The sequence below is a fragment of the Pogoniulus pusillus genome, chromosome 9, assembly GCF_015220805.1.
Source record: "Pogoniulus pusillus isolate bPogPus1 chromosome 9, bPogPus1.pri, whole genome shotgun sequence".
NCBI lineage: Eukaryota > Metazoa > Chordata > Aves > Piciformes > Lybiidae > Pogoniulus > Pogoniulus pusillus.
The window spans coordinates 27,609,165-27,631,015 of NC_087272.1; the positions used below are offsets into that span (position 1 = coordinate 27,609,165).

The 21,851-nt window shown below is 41.2% G+C and overlaps 1 protein-coding gene across 8 annotated transcripts in view; it reads right to left on the reverse strand.

The window, feature by feature from the left end:
- FAT1 (FAT atypical cadherin 1) overlaps positions 1-18,576 on the reverse strand; it is a 97,240-nt gene extending 78,664 nt beyond the window's left edge. For 4 of the 8 annotated variants that reach the window (XR_010303444.1, XM_064149030.1, XM_064149026.1 and 1 more), the window contains exons 1-2: positions 17,733-18,240; positions 7,263-10,551 (exon numbers count right to left, since the gene is read on the reverse strand). Coding sequence is in view for 7 of the 8 variants with exons in the window: in XM_064149030.1 (XP_064005100.1) it covers positions 7,263-10,530 (3,268 nt within the window). In the remaining variant the exon portion in view is untranslated. The other 4 variants (XM_064149023.1, XM_064149024.1, XM_064149029.1 and 1 more) reach the window with 4 other exon arrangements.
- Positions 18,577-21,851: the final 3,275 nt, after the last annotated feature.

The following is a 21,851-nucleotide window of genomic DNA, read 5'->3' on the forward strand; positions in this document are numbered from 1 at the left end:
AACCCATGTCAGCAAGGATTATACTAAGAAGTAGATTAGGCAAATAATCAATGCAACTACTGAATTTTCTGTGTGTAATCTTCCCTGTCATATAAACAGATATTCCAGCCTAGACAGATGCAGAACTCAGAGTTCAAAGAACTATTAGTGATCATCACTACAGGTAAAGACAGTTTGTATCCATGAGAGTTCAGCACTTTGCTCTTTAGCCACAATGCCTATCAACATCACACAACTCTGTAAGAGCCATGATTGTGTTGATTTATCTCTGTTCACAAATAATTTAAAATTAAGTAGAAGCAGCTACTAGAAGCACAGATGGAACACAAAGAGTTTGGGGAAACCTAATTTCTGAATAAAGAAATTGCCTGTTACAGTCCTATTGCTAGATTCTTTGGGAATTTAGGTTTTTCCTCAAAATCTCTCTTTGACGACAATGAAATGCTAGATATTTTCTTTAGTTGAGCCACAGAGACTTAAGAATTGAAAATTTATTTTTGGCATCATTCAGGTGACCAGTGTAAACAAGTCAGAGATGCAGTAAGGATGATAAGATTGCAAAATAGACCTGCAAACGTTAGCTTCAGCAAAGCCTAAGATATTTTTAAATCCAAGTTCTAAAGCTGCAACAAACTGCAAGTTATAACTTGTGGAAGTTTGCCAAATACTCATGTAGGTTTGTCCTTTGTTAAATATGTCCAAATGTTGTATGATTAAAGTTCAAAATCTTCAAAGAAAAGAATAAACTTTATGCAATTATTCCAAGCTCCCCTCTTTTGACCTTAATATGTACTTCAAAAGCTAAGCAGATGCTTAGTAGGAAATAAATCCCCACTCAACAGATGTACTATCAGTATATGGCAAGACACACCTTCCATAGCTTTTGGTAACCCTTCCCTTTTATTATTCCTCTGCTCACAAGTACTTTCCAAGCCAAAGAGAGGCCTAAACAAGTTAATAGGCCCTTAATATGTACTGTATTGCCTGAATTGATCACTGTTTATAAGGTAATCTTTGGGACTGCATGTGGCTCAGCCTCAGTTCATCTCCTACAGAGACACAGCCCCCAGGCAGCTCTTGTTTCATCAGGACAAGTTATAACCAAATCAGCACCTTTCACAACAATCCTTTACTTTTGACATCCCTGCAGAAGAGGAGGAGAGCTTCAGCTTTTGTACGGAATCTCTCTTTGGCAGCTAAGGTGATGTTTTACTCAGCAGGATACCTAAGAACTACTTTGGAAGATGCCCTGCCAACATCAAAACACAAGATGAATAGTTTGTCTGAAACTAATTCAGTTTGTTCCAGAGACATGTTCTAAGTGCTACATTAACAACCTAATAGTACTTAGCCATTACCATCACAAATGCAAATTATGTAATTTCCTTCTAGCCTAAGAAAGAAAGGTAATCAGCTTGCTCCAGGCTGCTCAGGACCTTGGTCCAAACCCAGGCCTCCTTAACCTCAGCCTAACTGAAGCTCAGAAGTATCTCTAAATGCCAGGCTTAGCTCTAGCACATTTAATACACCTGAAAATAAACACCAATGCAGCAGCAGCATCCCACAGGTTAACCCAGTGGCACCATCAGTTCCAGACATTAGCCTGAATGTAATCACCCCAAGTACTGTAGTGCAAAGCTGCAAATGGTAGTGAAGACCAGATTGTCCCTGACAGGTTAACCAGGTAACTTCTGAATTTGAGTACTTACAAGCACATGACTAAATTCAGGTATCAGCCAGCCAGGCTATGAGAATTAGCAACAAAGCAAAATAACACACTCCCAAAAGTCAGTCATCTCCCAGGAAAATGTTTTCTGGATTTTCTTTTTGCATAACAGCAAATTTAGTACTTGTCCTCAGTCTAACTGATAGTGGGTCTCTAGCCCGTACCTTATTTCTTTAAACAGACACAAATTGTGGTGAACTGCATCTATACTAAATTTTTTTTAAATTTCTTTTTGTACGAGAGAAGATCTAAAGATATAACAGTTATTCTTTGTAAGCTGCAGTTACAGCTATTTGTACTGTCTCATGAAAGAGAATCTAAGTGCCAAATGCCTCATTTTTCAAACCATAACAAATTGGTGGAAAATGTATTTTAGTTGCATGAAATTTTAAGCAAATGTTTTTTAAATAGAAATTATTACTCAATTTAGGCACAGTTCATTTTTGTTAGCTAACTTTTTCTTCCTCAGTGGCTCAAGTTTGCCTCAATGCTACTGAAGAAAACTGCCACAAAACTAGAACAAAACCATATAGATCTTCCCCTGTGTCAGCTTCTCTCTCATTTCCAACATCATACTGAACACACTCAAATGCACTGGGTATCATTAACTAGAAAGCAGAAAACAAGATAATACTCCATTTAAAAGGTCTACACAACAGGTTTTTAAAATATCAGCAATCAACAGCCAAAAATAAACCTCCTCAGGTTAAGTGCCCCACACAGATAAAAATGTCTTTTCTCTTTTGCAGACTAAGCTTGAAGTTCAGCTCTGCTCCACGTACTGGATGCTTGACTATCACTGAAATTTCTGGTAGGGAAGCGAAGTCATCATGGGACGAAGACTTTATAAAACAGGTTATTGTGTTTGGGTGGGCCTGGTATTCATTACTGTCACAACAAAAACTCTTGTGGTGGGCTTTGGAGAAGTTTGACAAGGACTGTTCTGCAAAGGATTCACAGATTTTTTGATAGGAATTGAAATGGGTAGATCTTGTCTCCCATTCATATCAATTTAAGTTGTTGTCTCTCAATTCAAGACCAATAGCAGGGATCATCTAGGCACAACATTAAACAAATATGCCACAAATAAAAAAAAAAAAAAAGGAACACCAAAAAAACCTATTTCTTGTTTCCACAATAAGAAAAGCTATATTTTTTTAATTATTTAAAAGACATAAAACTATTATGTCTTGAATAGGTAGGTTATTAACATTTCTCAAAAAAAACAACAACAACAAAAAAAAGCCTACCCAAAACCTCAATGCACACCTTTATCCTGATATGCACAAAACCCACATCTCACACTCCAAAATGCACCTCAAACTCTTCCTTTAATTCCCTTAACAGCTTTAATTAAACTGTTCAAACAAATAAAAGATTTTTGTCTTTCTATTATTATTTCCCAAAGAAATTATTCCAGCAATTTGTGGTTGGATTACAGGTTTTGACCTGGAATACCAATCCAGATGTCAGTGTGGCAATTGACCGTTCAACTTCAGAATCCAAGTCTATTTGTTTTTAAAAAGCTCCTCTCTGCTGGCTAGAATGTCATTAAAACCTCCAGTGTACATATTAGAACCTGCTTATAGCTTCCTTAACTACTGTCTGAAGTGCTGATGCAGCCTCTCATTTAAAAGCTTCCCAAATTTGCATTCACTGGCTTAAGAACTTTTACTTAGAATTATAGAACCTAGTAATCATTTTAGGTTTTTTTGGTTGGTTGATTTTGGGGTGTGGTTGTTTGGGATTTTTTTGTGTTGTGGTGTTTTGGGGTTTTTTTGGGGTGGGGCACTCTTTGGTTTGATTTTTTTGGGGGGTATGGGGAGAGTTTGCTTGTTTTTTATTATTTTGGCCACATCAAGATAACCTTAGAAATTCTTACTCTAGCACATTTATACCTTTGCCACCTTAGAAAAATAGCAGCTATAGCTACATGGGCTCATCACTAATTTTAACACACACGACAATGTCGTAGTATGGAGCTCAGTGTAGGGTGAAAATAGCTTGTCTGAAAAGCTAATTAAATACCTAGGAGATTAGTCTGTGCTCTGAGATTCACTCGTGTCTGTACCAAAACAGCTAGTGTAAAACATTTCTGGTGCAAAAAGCTGCAACCACTTAGCATTCTACAAAAATAGAGCCTCTCCTTATACAGCTGCCTAAAGAGATGTGAAGAACTACTGTGTTTTGCAAGAAGAAACTATCATGAGAACATCCTCACAGAAGAGGGTCATCTTCCCATTTAATTCTTCATCTTTAACTGGCCAAAATACATCAATGAACCTTAATGTCAAAACCTATGTGCTAATAAGACTGCATCTGTAGATAGAAGCCAAGTAGGAAATGTTATTGTCACAACTCCTGTAAACAAACTTTGACTAAATCTTAGAACATCTCCTACTCACAGTCTATTATATCAAACCCACAAGGCCCTGTTAAACTTATATACTGAGCAATGATCTCTGATCTTTCCCTTACCCACTTGGCTTCCGGTTAACAATTTATGAGGTGGAGGTAGCATGAGTCCAAAACTCAAAATAATTTCATTAGTACCATTTATTTTCTTTAGTCATACTTTCAATCTGTATAACTTCCAGGGGAAATAAGTTTCATGACTTTATTATACTTCATGTGAAAATAGCGCCTTTTAGGTTGGTTTCTATTAATTGAGTGTGATCTATTTCTTGCACTGCAAAAGACACTGATAGGAGAAAAGCAACAGCAACTACTGCAATTTCATAGACTTTGGTCATGTTGCTCTCCTCCTTTCCTTATCATTACTGCATTTTCAACCTAAAGAGTATTACATGAAAGCTAAAACAACACTCACTACCAAAATTTACCCCTAATGTGTTTTTTAAAAGCATCAAAGCAATAAGGCAGCAAAGTAATCAAAGCAATTCCTGACTTTGGGAGTACGAATGAATTTGCGCTGCCTGTAAAAACTTACTTCTAATGATTTGGGTAAGATGTCAGAAAACAGAACCTATGAAAATCAGTTAACCTAAAACAAAGGTAAATTAGTGGCAAAGATACATTTTTTTTTTTTAAATTGCAGAATTACAAGTACAAATATCAAACCCTCAAATAATTCCCTACCTTTTCAAATGCAAAATTCAAGGCCCCATTAACACAGAAAAGACAACCTAAAGGCCAGCACAAATTCCATGCAGGGAGCCAGCTATTCAGTGCTTTGACAATCATCAATCATCTATTCTTTCTGCAAATGTGATTGCTGTCCTAAGAAGAAAGGCACAAAAATATTTGCCTTAGCCACCGAATAGTTAAGTGTTGACTCAAATAACTTCCTAAATTCAGTTTATCTACCTTTGAATTGATAGTATGATGTTTTCAAAGACAGTAGGAAGCAACAGATAGCTGAAGGGTAAAGTCAGAAAAGCCCTTTAGCGAGCTGAAAAAGTTACTGAGCTGCTTGCCGAATCTCCTCTTTCATAAAGTCTTTAATGTGCTCACTTGGATATTTATCTGTCTGCTCCCTACACCAAGGCCAGACCGTTTTGAAAAGCATGACAAATATTCAGCACAAAAAAGCATCTTCTGTAATAATTCTTACAGTTTCTTATCAATTAAGCCAAATAAAACAAAAGGCACTGACATAAAATGTCAAGCTTGTACCCAGCATGTTCTTTCTTTGGTGCCTTCAGATAACATTCGGCAGAAAACACACACCTACCAAATACAAATACATGTATTTTTTCCCCAAGCAGGTGTCATAAGCAGAATTTGTTCACTAAGATGAAAAACTAGGAACTTCATCACCACTCCCTCCCTAACAAATCCCTCTACCTTTCAGTCCTGAGGAACTGCAAACACTAGACACCAGATACAAATAAAGATACACCTCTCCCCTCACCTTGAAAATACAGAGCCACTGTCCTGGACAAGACTATTAAATAGAAGCTGGCTTTGCCCCAAGTTCCACCAATTTTAAAATTCCGGCAGATAAACAGGTACTTATTTAAAGTCACATCAGTTCTTCAGTAAAGCAAACTAGCCTTGTGCCAAGAGAATGCAGATAGCACATGCAGACAATTCTGCCACAGTAGTAGTACCACAAAAATATGTGCACCTGCCCACACACACATAAATAGGTATGCATACACATACTGCTGTCAAAATAAATGTATTTCTTCACTCTTTAATTTTTGTTACTGCTATCTACCACTTGCACAATAAACTGGCAAACATAAGATTCATTCTGTAGAACAATTAGATTCTATGATTCATTGATTCACAGAATACCAGGTTGGATGGGATCCTAAGGATCACCTAGTCCAGCCTTTCAGGGAAGAATGTGATGGCCCTGCACCCTGTCAAGCTTGAAACTGTCTCATGTAGGAGACTCCACTACCTCCCTTGGGAGTTTATTCCAATTTTTTTCTGGCATCCAGTCTGAATCTCCCCAGTAGCAACTTCTACCCATTATCCTTTGTCTTTACCATGTGATTCTTTGTAAAAAGGAAGTCTTCCTCTATAATGCATAGTAAACTTCAATGTACCTATGCCAAGAGAAAGGTGCAATGATGCAGAAATTAATAGTCAGTATGTATACAAAAAGTAAAATACTAATTCTGTCAAAGTACTCAAATTTCCATTTTTAGAAAATCCGTTCATAATAGAGCAGCCACTGAATGAAACAAATAAGATTGGTATTTTTTATTCCCATTTTCAAGATTTTTTTCTCTAAAACATCAGTCACATGTCATAATTTACTTAGCTGTAACCCATAGCCTAATTTTGCACAAGATTCCTCCTTAAGGAGTGTATCTATCTCTATCAGAGAATCAATGCTCTATCTTTATCAGGCATAAAGGAAGGGGCAGCTGCCCAGATGCCCTACCAAAATGCAAGAAGTTAGCACCAGGATTTTACTGAAACCATAATTATGTTTCCTCCAAATAAGTGACACTAGCAAAACTCTCTGCTGCACATAAATTTATGTATTGATAATTAGATAAGTCAGCACATCAGCCTACTTCATTTATGTGCTTTTTAAAGTCTCTACCCATGCTTTCTCTGAGAGAAGCCCTTATACAAAGAAGGAACTGCTTAACAGATGGGCATCTCTAGCAATTCTCAAAGATGACTACCAAACCCAGATGTATGGCAGTATCACATCTATGCATACTTCTAGTAAAAAAAGCAAAAGAGACATGGCATGAAGATTTAAAAGTGTGAAAATCCCCGCAGAAAGCGATTTGTTGCCTTAGCTTCTCAGTCCTACTGTCCACAAGGCAACAGTATTCCCATGAAGCAGATCTTCTTTTTGTATCAATAACATGCTTCTTTTTGCCAGATGGCACAGATTTTCTATATCTAAGAATGGCTTTAGATAGGCTGGATAGAAATAAAGACAATACAGGACTACTTATCAAATGTACGCATATGATCTCACCAAACTGACAGGCAGAACTATATACATTAGCGGTGACACCTTTTTGTCCTGACACAAATTTCTATGTCAGCTGGCATATGACTTTATTCAGAATATAAAAATAACGGAAAGCCACCTTACCTTTTTCTTCATCTATTTGAAAAACTCCTATACCAGATCCATCTCTGATTGAATATCTAATCTCCCCATCTCGTCCTGCATCTTCATCGTAAGCAGATACTGTCATTACGGAGGAGCCAATAGGGGCATCTTCTTTTATAAAGCCTTTATCTGCAAATATAGAGAACCGTGGAGGGTGCAAGTTTTCATTTACATCAACTATCTCGACCTCAACGTAACATGTAGAGGACAATGAAATGGGCTTTCCTTTGTCCTTGGCACGCACAGTCATGTTATAAAGTTGTTTCTTTTCATAATCCAGACTTTGTACAATGCGTATTGCTCCACTTAGCTTGTCAACATCAAACATGCCATCTCCATTTTCCAAAAGACTGTATCGCACTTGACTTGACAGGCCTAAATCAGGGTCATAGGCTTCTAGCCATGTAATAATAGTCCCCTCAGGAAGATCTTCTCGAATTTTCACGTGGTAATTTGAAGGAATAAATTTAGGAGGATTGTCATTAACATCTTCTACAGACACTTTCAGAACAACTGTTGAAAATAACTCAGGTTCTTCAGTAGGCTGGTCCCTTGCCTCTATTTTCAAGAAATAGACATGCTGTTCTTCACGATCCAGAATGCCTACAACTTTCACAACTCCTGTCACAGCATTAATAGTAAACTTGTCTGTATCTGTAATAAGAGAGTATTTCACTTCACCATTAGCTCCCAAATCTTTATCAGTAGCTTCAATTTGAATTATTTCACTGTTTGGCTCTTTGTTTTCACTCACTTCAACAAAATAGCTGTCCTGCAAGAACTCAGGGGAATTGTCATTAGCATCCAAAATTGTTACATCTAAAAGGCGCCAGGCAGACTTCTGTGGCATTCCAAGATCATAGACAGTAATATTTAGAGTATATTTATCTTTTGCTTCTCGGTCAAGGGGAGATAAAATTTTCAGCATTCCTCTTTCCATATCAACAATGAAACTACTATCTTCATTACCTCCAGAAATAACATACACTAGCTTTCCATTGAAGCCAGTATCAAGATCAGTAGCATTCATAAGTATTATACTGGAGCCCACAGGTTGATCTTCTCTTATCTCAATGCTACTGGGGAGAGTACTTCTAAATTGAGGTGCATGCATATTCACAGAGTGAGTGTCAAAGAAAACATCCTCAACTTCTCCACGACTGTGCAATTTATTTGCTTGTAAGAGTTTCTCTGCAAGCATTTTGGCAACACCGGTTTCTTCACATTGCAAGCTGACTGGTTTGCGGCTGGTAGCCACAGTTATGTTGATATACAATGGGTTTGCAACATTTTCTCCATCTGTAGCTGTAATTTTCAAACTGTGAAAAGACATTTTAGCACCTAGACCATCTATTAATGACTGTTTGAGTGAAAGTACTCCAGAATTTGGATTTAGGCTAAATAAATCCAGCTCATTTCCAGATTCAATTTGGTATCTCACCAACTGGAGCTCATCAGCATCAATAGCAGATACAGTTGTTATTTGTTCTCCAACACCAAGATCCCTGGGAATTGTTCCCTCACAGTTTATTTTCTCAAAAAGAGGTATATTGTCATTCAGATTATTTAAAATAAGAGTAACAGGAACTTCAACTTCTCGGCGATATGGTATACCCCAGTCAGAAGCTCGAATCCTTAAGTTGTAAACCCTTGGCATCAATTCATAATCCAAGTCTTGCGAGGTACTAATAACCCCACTGAAATGGTTAATCACAAATGGTATAGGATTTAAGTTTGCAATGCTATAGGTCACATAACCATTCTCCCCTTCATCAGGGTCTTTTGCACTTACTCTCATGACACTTGTACCTACTGGCACATTCTCGTTGAAGGTGGCTTTATAGGATGTCTGAGTAAATTCGGGAGGATTACTGTTCATGCCTAGTACCTTAATTAATACTTTTGTAGAAGCCCTTCTATCACTTGTCACAACTTCAAGTTCAAAATGAGATGCATATTGTGCTTTTATGGGTTCCAAAGTGGTAATAAGACCAGTGTCAGCATTTAAACTGAATTTTACTTTGCCTGGTGTATTTTTTAACACATATTTTACATGTGGGTAACTAGGCAGAGCTTTCACCATTATCACAGGTGTGTCCAGGGGAGCAAATTCACTTATTTCAGCTCTATATATATCTTTTTCAAACCTGACAGGACCAGACTTAAACTGTGGTGATGCCACATGAACAACTTTTACAGAGGAAAACTGGGGGGGATTTCCTTTATCTTTAGCCTGAAGGGTAAGGTTATATCCAAAAGGGTGGCTTTCCCAGTCAATGTGACCAATAGCTTTTATTCTGTATTCTTTACCTCCTGGAACAGACCTCACTGTTTTGAACTGCTGAAGTGGATCACCTGCAACAATGTTTAATGATGCTATTTCCCCATTTGAACCCTGATCGTTGTCCTCTACTGTTACAATGGCATAAGTGGGATCTTTATCTGACTCTGACGGAGTCAAAGCAATGGCTGTAATAACAGGGGCATATTCATTTGCTTGGTCTATGTGAACAGTTAGTTTTGCCATACTACTTATGCCACTGCTACCATACAGCTTCAGCCCACGGTCCACTGCAAGAATTTCCATCTCATAAAGCTTAGTGTCCGAGTAGTCAAGTCTACCAGTTAGAACTACAACTCCACTAGTTGGATGTATAGCAAACATATCCGTTCTTTCCTTAAAGCTATAGTAGAACTCTCCATTTGTTCCTATATCTGCATCTGTTGCACTGACTCTTGCGATGCTGGTCCTTATTGCTGTGTTTTCAGGCAAAGAAACACTGTAAGATGTTGGTGAAAACAAAGGCCGCAAGTCATTTGTATCCAGTATTTGTATCCTGACCTTCGTTCGTGTTTCAGCATTGGTATTTTTTTCAACTGCTTTAACTGTCAGCATATAATGGTCTTTCACCTCTCTGTTAAGGATAGCTGTGTTCCCTCCCTTGGTCCGTATTCTCAAAAAGCAAAAGTTTCCAAGAACATATTCTTCAGCTTTGAACAAATTCTCATTGTCACCAGAAATAATTTTGTATCTTAGGTCCCATAATGGATTTGTAATGTAAATGCCCATTTTCACTGGATGCCCAACATAAGTCTTGGCTGCAGAATTCTCATACACAGTGGCATTATATTGTACTTGTGTAAACTGCATTGATGGAGCATGATGTGGCCTTTGATTTCCTTCACAGTTTCCAAAATGCTGCACCAGCAGCATCAGCAGCAACGGCATAGTCAAGTATCTTCCCATGGCAGCAATTACAAAGAAACCCTGAAACAAGAGAGAGATGTGTTATGACTTACGACTATTCAAATATTACTCATATAACCTTGATCTTCATTTTAGAATTCACAGCGAAAGAAAATGAGAAGTTACACATCTAGGACCATCTCCATCTGGGTTGGTGGCAACACTATTTACTCCCCTGAGTCTCACAGGATAACAGATCAAAGCTTCAGAATGCTTCCTCAACGAGCCCAAATGTTCAACAAAATCTTGGGGGAAAAAATTCTTTCCAGCAAGTGAAAAGCAATCTAGCTTTGCCTCTATTACTGTGATTAAGGAGCATGCATTCTTTTCTTTCATGTTTCTCTGTTTATTCTAAATATTTTCCCCTTCTCTTTCTTTTAGCATCTTTTCCCCTGGTCAGTTTGTTACATAACTCACACTAATACCTAATTATACTAATTACTAACTATACCCTTCTTTCATTCTTCCTGATCTTTTCTCCCGCATTTTAGCCCTAGTTTGTCCTCATGGTATCATTAGCTATCAGCCTCTCCTCATTGCCTACCCTCATGCTAGTTCTGTTTGTCTCAGCAAAAAAGGTATCATGTTATATTGTCTCCTTCCTCCGCTCAGACCTTCTCTTAGTTATTTCTCTCTCCCCTAATTTCTACTTGCTCAGGTACATAGGTGAAAGATCACACAGGCTGAAATTTCACAGGCTGTCAGCCAGAAAGCATTAGAACAAATTAATCTACCTGTATCAACACTTCACTCAGTTTAGAAGCAGCTAATTTAGTCACAGCTGTTAGTAAATCAATGATTTTGAGAAGGATTTAAGACTCAGATCCACAAACTGCAGGAAATACTGGAGAGCAGTAATGAAAACTTAGCTAGCATCCTTTTAAAAGATAAAAAGACTTTTTTTTCCTTACCAATTCTAGCAATTAAGCTACACGACTAAAGCTATAATCATAGCAAACAATAAGAAGTTAATTAGCAAATACTGAAATGTGTATGAGCTTTTAAAAGTAAGCCACAATCTGGAACCACTGCTTACAAGGTCTTAACACTGGCTGAAGACTGCATCGGTTAAGACTGCACATGGGGTAAGGTTGGAACAGTTACTATTTCAATGGGTTAACAATGTTATTCCTCCCCTATCCACTTTTCCCAGGCTATGAAAACTTCTTGTGAGAATAAATAGACACTTAAGTCTCCAGAGCTTCACTCTCCTTAATATACTGCCACATAAATGAATATTTTCATAGAAAAGAGGGAAAAAAAAAAAAAAAAAAGGCAAGCAGAAGGCAACAAAACTCCCAAACCAACCAAAGTCCTACAATAAGTAACTGATATACGTACTTCCAAATCTCTGAGCAATTGAAGAGGTCATTAGACTGTACTAAGAGGTGTGTTAAAATTATGTAATAATTGATTAATCAACAGAAGCAGATTCTTTTACTCCATCTTGCTGGAATTTTGGAAGCTGTCTATTATCAAAAGCTGCATGATGATCAGATCTTTCCCTCTTTTCTCCTTCTGCTACACAAGGACTAAGATTTGGTGTAAAAAAATTTATGCTTTAGTCCAAAATCTAGCTTCACCTCTGATGCCATGGCACCCTGTAATTCACTGCCTATACTTGTGTTTGGCAACCAGCTGTCTGAAGAAGTGTATTTATTATGTAAAACACTGTACTTGTCTGTATCTTTTATCACTTGCTCCTCACATCTTGGTCACATTATAGACAACATGCACTGTACTATGATGCACTAGACTATATTAAGATATCCAATCTCGACATTAAAATTCAAAGTTGAAAAAGGTGTAGGAATTCCTATTAGCTTAAATATGTTTCTGTCCAGTAATGATTTAAGCACTTCTTGCTGCTTTTCTGCAATAACTTTCAAGTGGAGTCCACTCAGAACTGGCAACTGGCAGCCTATTGTTATTACAGACAATGATGCAACTACCAGCAAGAGAATCCACTCTTCAGCAGCAACTTTTACCTCTGAGTCATAATCAAGACCATTAAGAGCATCTCACCATATTGAATAAAAACAAGTTAGTCATTTCTGTTACATGACATTTTTTCCACTTTACAGAGCTACTAAAAAAAAATGTTGGTCTAGGATATCAAAAACTGAAACAATATAATCTTGATAGATATCTAAAGTATCAAACAAATGATAGTTGAAAAGACACTCAACTATTAAGGACAAGTATAGAAGTGTTAAGATAAAGTGATAATGTATTAGATATAAACTCAATGGCTCATTTACAGAATGACTGAATTTCAGAAACACTTTAGCCACAGGCTACACTTTGAACTCCTAATTTCTCTTATCTTTGGAATATGAGCAGTTTAGAATTTTCTGCATCCATTTTCAACACATAAAGCAACTGATTGACAAAACACCATAGAACTAGATTTACAGGAAGCGCACACCATATTTATTCTGAAAAGCTACTTTCCTATGGTTTGATTTCCTATTTGAAATTATTACTCAGATTTTTAAAAAAGTATTTATATGTCTATCCAAGTAATTTTTATTTATATGGATATACAGCACTGAAATACATATGATAACATTGTAACTAAGTGTGAAAACTAACAAAATTATTAGCACATCAACATCAATAACATAATGTGCATGTGGGTAAAATGCTTGGAAATGTGAGCTATCTTTCATTAAAAGTTTAAGAACATGCAAAATTTTGGGGCTAGCAAACCTCAAATGGGTAACTCACAAATAAAGATGATTTGGACAAAACAGTAGTTATATAAAAACTGTTTCTCTTAGCAGTGTGTTTACTGTACCCAGACTTCAGTCTGTAGCTTGAGATTTGAAAGTTTCAAGATAAAATACAGAATTTAGCAAAAGGGAATCTCAATACCAGGTAAGCCAACAACAAAAAGAGACAAAATAAACTGATCTTCTACATAGTGGGGGACACACATTGAGAGATTTACTCACTCAGTGATCATCTTCACTCTCAAGTTGCAAGTAGAAAAAGAAACCAAAGCAGGCCACATAGCCCAAGTCACACTGAGTCTTAGTCCCACTACCTCTTTTCTACATGCAACATCTGCCAGCTAGGTCCAGAAGGATCTACTGTAGAATTGAGCTACATCCTTTACATTATTAGCAGAATGAGGCTGAATATGGCCTGATACACTGCTCCAGGGACATGTCAGCAAGCATTCTGAGAACTAAGAAAGGTTTTTAGTGTTTTTTCTACAATTTCCACTGAAATCTTTAACATCTAACAAATGTTGTGGCAGCATCCCGCCACATGTGTGACTGCTCCTTAAATTTGTAATGTTAATAACACTGAAACACCTATGCAGATCAAAACGTCACCTATTTAAAGGCCAGTTTTGATCAGCATGTGTGACTGATGCCATCTGACACAACTGCACTGTGTAGTTATTACTGCAGTAACTAAACAATTATGACAGGATACCTGTTGCAGAAGTCTCTAGAAGATCATGTGGCTTTGTAGGCTGTACTCACTCTTTCAATTGCTTAAAAACAATTATTTATGTAGTCTGGTTGGGAAAATAAACAAACCATGTTTCATTGTTTCAACATACTCAAGTTTCCAATTAAAAAAATCTTAAGTATCCTTTTCTTTTCTGGGAGGGAGAGTGTCTGTCTATTCTGGTATTCAGAAAATTAATACATGACAAAAGCATGTCATCTTAGTAAAACTGGTAAGTTATTTTAAAGATGTACATTGTCACAGAGATTAACATAACAGTTTCAACTTGTGACTGAAATCCAGAAAGTTTTATGCTTCTATTCTCCACATTGAGTTAACCTGAGATTTATGCTTTCAAGATCTTTGCTGTTAGAATGAAAACACTTGTAGCTGTTATCTAACGGCACAGAAATGTTGTGACTCAGGAGTGAAACAAAGTTTCACACGTGGAATTTTTACTATTTATCTGTATAGCAGTTACAAACCAGTGTATCTAATACTGAACTCACCAGCTGTGCAAGAAAAAAAAGACTTCTGATTGCTCTGAATGAAAGAGTTTGATTGAAATTTAGCATGGTATCTGCAACTTTGCGACAACAAAAACAGCTTTACTGCACTTGCGCTCAGTTTTAAACTGAAAAAAAAACCCACCACTAGGTCTTGAAGAATTCAAATGGATTTTATATGCTGATAACGCTCATAACTTAGCTATAATAAAGTTCTGTGGCATGCTGTTACAGAATCCAGGAGACTATCCTACCACTAGGACAACTATTAAAACTCACCTTCCAGTCTCCTAAAAGTGAGATTTTAGGATTTCATAGAGGACAAAAGAAAAACTTCAACATTGAAAAATATTTAATTTTTAAGTATTTTAGTCACTAAATAGCTGACTATTTCCACAGACTTCAACGTGTAAATAGGAAATACACATCTATTACACAGCATTATTTTCTTTCCCAGAAAAATATCAGGAGAGGTAATACAGGTAAATACTTCCTATGCCCGGAACAACTTGCACGCAAGTCGTTTGAACTGTAGGAGATTCTGACGTTACAAAGCAGCATTTTTTAATTTATTAATCCGTTCCACCGAAAGAAAAAAAAAGTTTACTGTAGGGTAAGGCACACCGTCGCTTACTGACGTCAAGAGATTAAAAACTGCACCTTTTAATCACAGATTTCTTTTCTTTCAACTGCCGTAAGAAGGAAAAAAAAAAACCATCAGCAGAAGCTGTTGCGTTCAGCCAGGATCTCCCGGAGAGCTGCTGCTGCTGCGTCCTCGCGGGCGCTGCCCTTTATCCTTCGGAGGAATCCGGCGAGGAACGCAACGAGGGACGCGGCGGTGAAGTGCAAACAAAGGAAAAAAAAAGTCACCTCAAGGTATCGGCTGGCAGCGAACCGCCACTGTCGGCTCACCGGGGAATTCAGGCTGCAACGGGCCCATCAGACACTTCCGAACACACCTCGCCTCCGGGCAAAACACCTCCGCCGCCCCTTCTCCTCCACGTAACTTACAACCAACCTGCCGGCTGAACTGCGGGCTCTCAATAGAGCGGGACCGCGGCTCTAGCCCCATCGGCCACCGTAAGCGGCGGGGAGAGCAGTGGGGCGCCAGAGCCGCCCCCCCGGTCCGGCGCCGAAGAGAAGGGAGGGGAGACTGGTACCGCTCCGCAGCCGCTTCCCACGGGGTCCATTGGCAGGAGGCGGCCACTCACATAGAGCCCCGGGCAGCTTCGCCGTGATCTCGGCCTCGCCTCAGAGCCAAAACTTTCTGAGGGGGACCGTGCCGCCCCCTCACCGCACCACCGCTGCCCGCTCCCCACCCCCACCACAAAACTTCTCTCAACTCTCAGCTAGCCCGGCCCGACCCAGCGCAGCCGCACCTCACCTCTCCTTGGCTCAGCTTACAGCTGCCAGAGCACAGACAGGGGCCAGCCCCGCATGGTACCCGCCGAGCTTGTCCCCCTTTCTTCCCAGCTACCAGCACGCCTCGCCGGGGACCCTCCGCCCCCTCCGAGACGCTGCGCCCCCCGCTGCTGTATTCCTCCGCGGCGCTGGACGGCCGCCCCTCCGGAACTCGTTTCTGCGGCGCTCCGCGGGCGCGGGAGCGTCGGCGGCAGCCCAAGCACCGCTCCCGGCCTCTCCGCCCAGGGCCGAGGACTACACACAGTGCGAGAGGGGCGGGGGCGACGCACTTCAGCACGAGTCGTCCTCCCCGGCAGCTCGGCTCTCACGGAGAGACCAGCGGGGGCGGGTTGTGCAGGCGCTCATCGTTTCAGCTGGGCTCGCTCCGTTCTAGCCCGGCTGGGGAGGCAGGGGGGATACTGGTGGTTTGGAGTCGTGGGCGACTTCGCGTATGGCGAAGTCTTTCCTCGGAGGGACTACTCGGAAACTTAAGAAAGCTGCTACCGAGGGTTATCATGCAGGGAGTGTGAGAGAGTCAGGCAGCCCACTGGAACTGGAGGTCCTCGATGGCGGGGCTCTGCCATCCGAGCAGCGGGTACTTGGGACAAGCCCCTCGGTCTTCCCTGGCGCCGGTGGCAGAGAGAAGCACCCAGCGGGGACAGCAGAGGCTAGGCAGCCCCTCCCCCGTGCGGCGAGCGGGAGGCGACGGCCAAAATGCCGCCCCCGGACCGCACCGGCGGGCTTGGCCTCATGCCTCCCAGTGTCGGGCTGGGCGAGCCGTCGCTTAATGGCCGTGCTGGGGGATGTCTCCCAGCAGAGGCTAAAACCGATTGACGGCTACCGTGGTGCTCTGCCACTGTTCTAAGAAGTAGCACCGTGCTCCGGTGCCGGGAAAAGCAGCCTCGAGGGATGCGTGTGCGGGGCCAGAGACAGCGGAATGAGCGACGACTTGGGAAAAGCGGTTTGGTTTACCTCGGGCGGTCTCGCTGGAGGGCTGTCTACCAGCCAGACCAACGTTAAAAGCTAATAATCCTCAATAGCCCACTTAGGACTTCCTGGTCATTAATAAGTGATCATACTTGATAACGATCAAACGTTTGCCTGGGGAATCCCGACCCAGACTCGCTGCGAAGCTGGGCTGCGGGCGAGAGGACGGCAGTAGCGCGTTTACGGTGCATTAGCCCCGCCACGTCTTTTATTAGCCATATAAATAAATAAAGCCTGCTGCGCGGGGGGGCTCCCGGAACCACAGTTCCATGGTGTAGATCAGAAGAAACCGACCATTCCAAAACCCGCCGACTCTCCAGCCCGCAGCTGGGAGCCTGCGCCGTGCGCCGTCCGCCGTACTGTCCTCCTTCCCTCCCGGGGCTGTCCCAGCAGTCCCTGCCTCAGGCACTTTGCCGCCCCGCGGTGGCGGCGGCGCAGTTCCGCGGCGGCCGGGCAGGGGGCGCCGCGCCACAGCACACGGGAGTCCAGGCACGGCGCCGCCGGCAAGCCCGGACTCGGCCGAGCGCAGCCGAGCCGATAGCCCCTCGTGCCGAGCCCAGATCCGGCTGCAGGAGGTTGGGTCGAGGAAGCTGTGTGCCCATTTTCCCATGAAGGTAGCGGCATAGCTGGGGGTGCCCTCGGGAATGCATAGCTTTGGATAAATATACGCACATACATATACACGCATCTATAGAGAAACACATATACACTGCAGAGTTACAATCTACTGGATGAAGACCTGGGTATTTTCTATAACGTAGCAAATCACAGCACCAAAACTCTTATGGGAATAGTTCCTCCAAGCACCCTACTGATAAAAACTCATTAAACAAAAGAACTCACCAGACCAGCTGGACTCGGCGCTCTTCCCCCAAAGTCCGCTGCAGCTCAGTTGTTCATGCCCGCACGCTTCCTTTCCCCTCTTTTTTTTTTTTTTTTTTCTCCCTTTTTTTCCCTTTTGAGAAACGCCGAGCAATGCCTCGGTGCCCACACACCTCTACAAAGTCAACTCCACCGCGGCCCGGACGCTCAGCACGGTCTCTGCGCGCAGCAAGTGCGGCGACCGGCCCCATCTCCACAGCGCGGCATGTCGGCTCCGACCCATCCGCTGCTTCGGACTTGAACGAGGGTGGGAAGGAAAAACATAAGGGTAGGAAGAATTTCGGATTAAAAAAAAAAAAAAAAAAAAAAGGAAGAAAGAAAGAAAGAAAAAAAGAAAGAAAAAAGTCGGCGAAAAGGAGGGAGAGATCCAACTTTCTTAAGACATGTCCAGGCAAAGAACGGGCAGAGTTGAGGAGTTGCAGCAAGGAACAGAGGGAGTGGGAAAGCTGCTCCGGCTCGTCGATTCCCTCCCTCCTTCCCCCGCCTCCCTTCTTTTCTCCCTCCCTCTCCCTCTGTCTTCTTTCTCACTCCGTCCGTCCCTCCCGGCCCCTGCTCCTAGCAGCACCACCCCCTGCCTCTTCTCACCGCTGCAGCGGAGCGCGGCGGTAGTGTCAGCAGCGGCAGCGCCAGCAGCGCGGTGCACGCCGCTGCGCTCCGCGCCGCACGGCGCCGCTGCCGCGCACCTGGGCCGCGGACGCCCGCCCGCAGGTAAAGTGAAGCGCCCTGAAGCCTCCACAGCGGCCACCTTCCGTTAGTGACCCCGCTGGCTCCGCCGCCGATGCGCTGCTCGTCTCGGCAGGATGCCGCTACCTCGCTGCACGGCTGCGTCTGAAAGCGCCGCACGGCTCCTCCTCGGCAGAGCACAGCCGTTGAAATAACGAGTGACTCCAGGAGGGCTGAGCACCGGAATCTCCCACTCTCCCCCAGCCACGTTAATACTAGAATAGTTCTGGTTTTGTTTTGTTTTTTTGTTTGGTTGCTTGCTTTTTAATGCTTTCGAGAAAAGTTATTAATGGGCTGCCCAGGGAGGTGGTGGAGGCACCGTCCCTGGAGGTCTTCAAGAAAAGACTGGATGAGGCACTTAGTGCCATGGTATAGTTGACTGGGTAGGGCTGGGTGATAGGTTGGACTGGATGATCTTGGAAGTCTCTTCCAACCTTGTTGATTCTATGATTCTATGATGATTCTATGATCCCTTCTCTGCTTCCTTCTTCGCCGTCCCCTCTCCCCCCGCCCCCCTCCCCCGCCTCCCTTTACTTCAGGGGAGCTGTAGTTTTCAAGTCACAGCAAACAATTTCTTCCCTCCCCTTTCTCCATAAAAAGCGAAATGATGCGTAACCAGGCAAGGCATATTTACACCGTGGTTCTCCCTTATTCAGTGTAACCCCCATACAATTACTTTTCCTCGACAAAGTCGGGGAAAAGTGGCACTGCTAAGTGGCAGGAATCAGCTTAAAGCAGGAGCCTGAGTAGTTCATGAATAACAGCATTTATAAAATTTAGGGAAAACTACAGAAACTGCTTTAAAAGTTATTTACCTGAGAGACATAGAACACCACTAAATTTGTAAAGCACACCAAGGTTCTCAGAAGGTAAAATATTCTTTTATAACATCATTTATTCTGAAACACCTTGAAGTCATGGCTTTCCTCCAAAAGTCAAACTGATTTCTTAAGACACTGGATCATTATCTCCTCTAATATACATCACTAAAGCTGCCAAGTGAGCGTGCAGTTGTACATTCTGTGTTAGGAAGAGCAGATACAAACTGCTGTATATAAATATTAAGTACATTTCCAAATAGTGTATACAGGACAATTCAGCCTGAGAGTGAACACTTTGAACGAACTTGTCTGGAAAGCTGAATGTCAGAATACTCTGGCCTTGTAAATTTCCACAACAGACAGAGCTGATTGTTTTACTTAGCATCTCAGAGCTACTTTTGGAAGACCTTAAATGGAATTATACTAAGTTCTTATCCAAGTGCCACTGTGCCAAATGATGTTTACTTCTGTAAAAATGCTTTAAAATGATCTTCATAAAGTAAACTGCATTGAAAATAGCATTCCAGAGAATGATCAGATAAGGAACACTTTAAAAGCGTTATAGTTAAGGGCTAGAAACAAATGTAAACCACACTTCTACTCAGTACAATTGAAAATATTTAATAATTTTGGAATGTAAAATTTGCTGTCTTTCAGATTCGTGACTGTGTTGTGGTTGATTGCTGTGTAATGAAAGAATAGAACAGCAGATTTTTAAAACTTCTGTAAAGACTGATTCTCAATGCCTGGAGAATGTGCTAACCTTCTATAAGCACGACAGGAGCATCTCTCAAAAGTAGCTGGTAAAGATAAAAAAGCAGGGGCTTCTGATTTGAATTTCCTTCTAGACACATGCTATGCTGACAGTAAGTACTCTAGATGAAGAATAAAGGGATATGCCGTCACTCTTCAACAGTGGGTAATGGTGCTTAGCACCTCAGATGTAGTGTTGGAGCCAAGATGTCCAGTCAAGTGTGTACATAAGTCCTCTTGATATGTAGAGTTTTACCCCCTAAACCAGTTTTCTAATGTCATGAATAAAATTGACAAAGTCATTCTGATAGTTGCTGAATATTCAATTTGTATTTCATGTTTTCTCTACTCTTTGATTTTTATTCTTGGATATAGTGTCAGTGAAGGTGTGGTAATCATTGTTGACTATCACATTTAAAGATTAATCATCACAGGGTATCTTTTTCACAAGTTATCCCAAAGAAAATTAATATATTCTGTTACATTTTGCTAACCTATAGGAAAAGCACAAAAGAGAATACCTGAAATCATACCTCAGTGCCCAGGGCAGCATGCTTTGTTCTGAAAAACTTCCAGTCTTACAACCATTGTAGCAAAATACATTTGGTGCTCCTTGTCGTGTTAGAATATCCTTGTTCTTATGATAGTGGCTAAGCCAAAACAAGATTTATCTCAACTGGCAATAAAATAAAATGATAAAAAAAAGTTCTCAGAATTAGTTTTCTTTTAAGAGAATCATGGATCCTTCAACTTTGGCATTATTTCCCTAGAACTAAAATAGAAATCTGATATCTGACTTCCAGCAAGCAATTGTGTTAGAGAACTCTTGTCATAAAATAATTCTCATATAATCATCTTTATCATCGTCTTCCTGTAAGACATTATGGCACTAATACTCTTTTCATTAATCTTCCTCAAAGCCTAGCCTCACAGATCTCAGCTCTTGTGTGATATGTATTTAACAAATAGTAGCTGATAGATCAACTGAGTAAGTCAATAGATAGGAAGGAAATACTGAAGTCAAGTGTCCTTCAGAGAAATTTTCATACTATCAGTTCTGGGTATGCACTCAGGGAATGATACTTCAAGTACTTTGCTCTGATTTCTCAGTTCCTATTTTGGAAAAGAGAAGTTAACTTCAAATTGTAGCTGCAAAAAGCTTTAAAGATCGAATCTGGCACTTTGAATTGCACCAGTTCAGAGATGGCAAAGGTGAGGATAATTATGGCTTGGTCTCTATGAGGGTGAAACGTTTAAAATTGCTACACCGAGCACAGCTTCAAAAAAAGCACTTCTGAACACAATAGCAGCCTATGACTCAGGGGCAATCAAGGGCCCATAAACATTGAGCCTCTGTGGCAGAGGGCAAATATATCTTCCCAGTAATGGGGTCAGGCACTGTTTCAAGCAAGTTCTCTATCAGTTAAATATGAGCTGATCTGACATTGGTTTTACAGTAAGAACAAAATTCTTTACAGTAGGAAAGGCTAGCACAAAGCCTTTATCCTACCTGAGCTGCATTTACACACAGAGAAGAGGCTAATTAGCAGAAGCTCTGCTCTAGCTGCTCTCCTTTTCCTCATCTAGCCTCAATGTCTTATGACAGCACTCCAGGAAGAGATCCTCAACATCTTATTCAGTTGCAGCCTCTGGAAAGCAAAGCAAAGCAAACCAAAACAACACAGCTACCAAATAATTGTAAATCACCCTCTCCATGGCCTACAGTCAAGGATGTATATCCTTTTACCACTGTGCTTTGTTTTCTCTCTTGTAAATGCAGACC